The 2,359-nt window shown below is 43.0% G+C and overlaps 1 protein-coding gene across 1 annotated transcript; it reads left to right on the forward strand.

The window, feature by feature from the left end:
- Positions 1-975: 975 nt before the first annotated feature.
- On the forward strand, positions 976-1,947 carry LOC128565945 (olfactory receptor 1S1-like). Its single transcript, XM_053562814.1, has one exon. The coding sequence runs from the start codon at positions 1,009-1,011 to the stop codon at positions 1,945-1,947; it is 939 nt and encodes a 312-aa protein (XP_053418789.1). The 5' UTR covers positions 976-1,008.
- The last annotated feature ends 412 nt before the right edge of the window (positions 1,948-2,359 follow it).

Genomic DNA, 2,359 nt, shown 5'->3' on the forward strand with positions numbered 1-2,359 from the left:
CCAAACTGCAACAACAAAAAAAAAATAGCCGGGCGTTGTGGCGGGCGCCTGTAGTCCCAGCTACTTGGGAGGCTGAGGCAGAAGAATCGCCTAAGCCCAGGAACTGGAGGTTGCTGTGAGCTGTGTGAGGCCACGGCACTCTACCGAGGGCAATAAAGTGAAACTCTGTCTCTACAAAAAAAAAAAAAAAAAGAAATAAAATTCTGGCCACTCCTTCTCATACTCATTCTCCAAGATCAGCTTTTCTGGAGTACTCCCCTAGCTTTAGTGGGAAGGAGTATTCGCACTATGGTATATTCCCATAAGAATTCCTAACCATCAGTTCTTTTTGCTTTCTCAAATTCTTCACTTTAATTACTCTTTAAATTTCAATATTCTTAGATAAGAATGAAGGCGAACATTTGGGAAAGGTCTTGAGACCAGTTTGTTCATTTTTAAGTAATTCCTACAGGGGTATCTAGCTTCTTTGGAACATTAGGGTACATCTCAGTTTGGGGGATTTAAACCACATTTAGATCTAACTGGAAAACTCACATTCAGAGCCTTCTTGTTCCTTATTAAGTAGCCCGTCTACCTAATGAGAAGGAAGGCTGGTACAGTAGCTTACACTTGTAATCCAAGCACTTTGGGAAATCGAGGCAAGAGGATTGCTTGAGGTTAGAGTTCATAGGCAGCCTAGGCAACAAAGCAAAATCCCATCCTTACAAAAAGAATTTTTTTAATTAGCCAAATATGGTGGCACCAGCCCATAGTCCTAGCTATTTGGGAAGCTGGAACAGGAGGATGGCTTGAGCCCAGAAGTTTGAGGTTGCAGTGAGCTATGACTGTGCCACTACACATTGGCCTGAGTGAAACAGAGAAGATGTGTCTCTAAAAATAACTAGTATTAATAATTTGAAGGAACTTCATTACCCTTCAGCCTACAGCAAATGTCCCACTGCAATGCCATATTGAGTTTTCTATGGGGACATAAAGACCTTGTGCTCCTTTCTTCAGATCAGCAGAAATATGCATGGAGGGAACCAAACCACCGTCTCTGAATTCATCCTCCTGGGACTCTCCAACCAGGCTGAGCAGCAGAAACTCATCTTTGTGCTTTTCCTGTGTATGTACCTAGTCACAGTGGTTGGGAATGGGCTCATCATCCTGGCCATCAGCGTGGATATGTACCTTCACACTCCCATGTATCTCTTCCTTGCCAACCTATCTTTTGCTGATATTTCCTCCATTTCCAACTCAGTCCCCCAAATGCTGATGAATATTCAGATGAAGAGTCAATCCATTTCCTATGGGAGCTGTATAGCACAGATGTACTTTTCTATCGTGTTTGTTGTCATTGACAATCTCCTCCTGGGAGCCATGGCCTATGACCGCTTTGTGGCCATCTGCCACCCTCTGAACTACACAACCATCATGCGGCCCAGACTCTGCATTTTGCTCACAGTCATCCCGTGGTTCCTCAGTAATCTTATTGCTCTGACACACACCCTTCTGCTCATTCGACTGCTCTTCTGTGACAGTAACACCCTCCCACATTTCTTCTGCGATTTGTCCCCTCTGCTGAAACTGTCCTGCTCAGACACAACCATCAATGAGCTTGTGTTATTTGTGGTGGGCTTGTCAGTTATCACCTTCCCCTTTGCCCTCATCTTATTCTCCTATGTCTGCATCATCAGAGCTGTCCTGAAAATTTCATCCACAGAGGGGAAGAGGAAAGCCTTCTCCACCTGTGGGTCTCACCTGACGGTTGTATTGCTCTTCTATGGCACCATAATAGGGGTTTACTTTTTCCCCTGGTCTACTCACCCAGAGGACACAGATAAGATTGGTGCAGTACTGTTTACTGTCGTGACACCCATGATGAACCCCTTCATCTACACCCTGAGGAACAAGGATATGAAAGGTGCCCTGACAAAGCTCATCAATAGAAAAAGTTCTTCCCTGTAATGCCCTATATAGGGCATCTACATAACTAGATAGAAAACTCAGCCCAGAGTTTGTAGCATAGATGGGATGGTTCAGCTTTTGATGAAGTTTAAAGTATTTGCCTTTTATTCCAAGAGAGGTTGAGGTTTTTGCATCTCAAGTCTTGGAAACAAGACCTGAAACACCACAGTAAGTCACAACAATAACACACATCCTTAGAGAGTAGATTGGTGATTAGTAGAGGCCAGAAAGTGTAGGGAGAGGGAAAGTTGAAGAGAGGTTGGCTAATGGGTACAAAATACAGTTAAATAGAAGAAGTAAGATCTATTGTTTGGTAAATCAGTGGGGTTACTATAGTAAACAATAATCTATTGTACATTTCAAAATAGCTAAAAGAGAATAATTCTATTGTCCCGAGCATAGAGAAAAAATA

The sequence above is a fragment of the Nycticebus coucang genome, chromosome 14 (genome assembly GCF_027406575.1).
Source record: "Nycticebus coucang isolate mNycCou1 chromosome 14, mNycCou1.pri, whole genome shotgun sequence".
In the NCBI taxonomy this organism is placed as follows: Eukaryota; Metazoa; Chordata; class Mammalia; order Primates; family Lorisidae; genus Nycticebus; species Nycticebus coucang.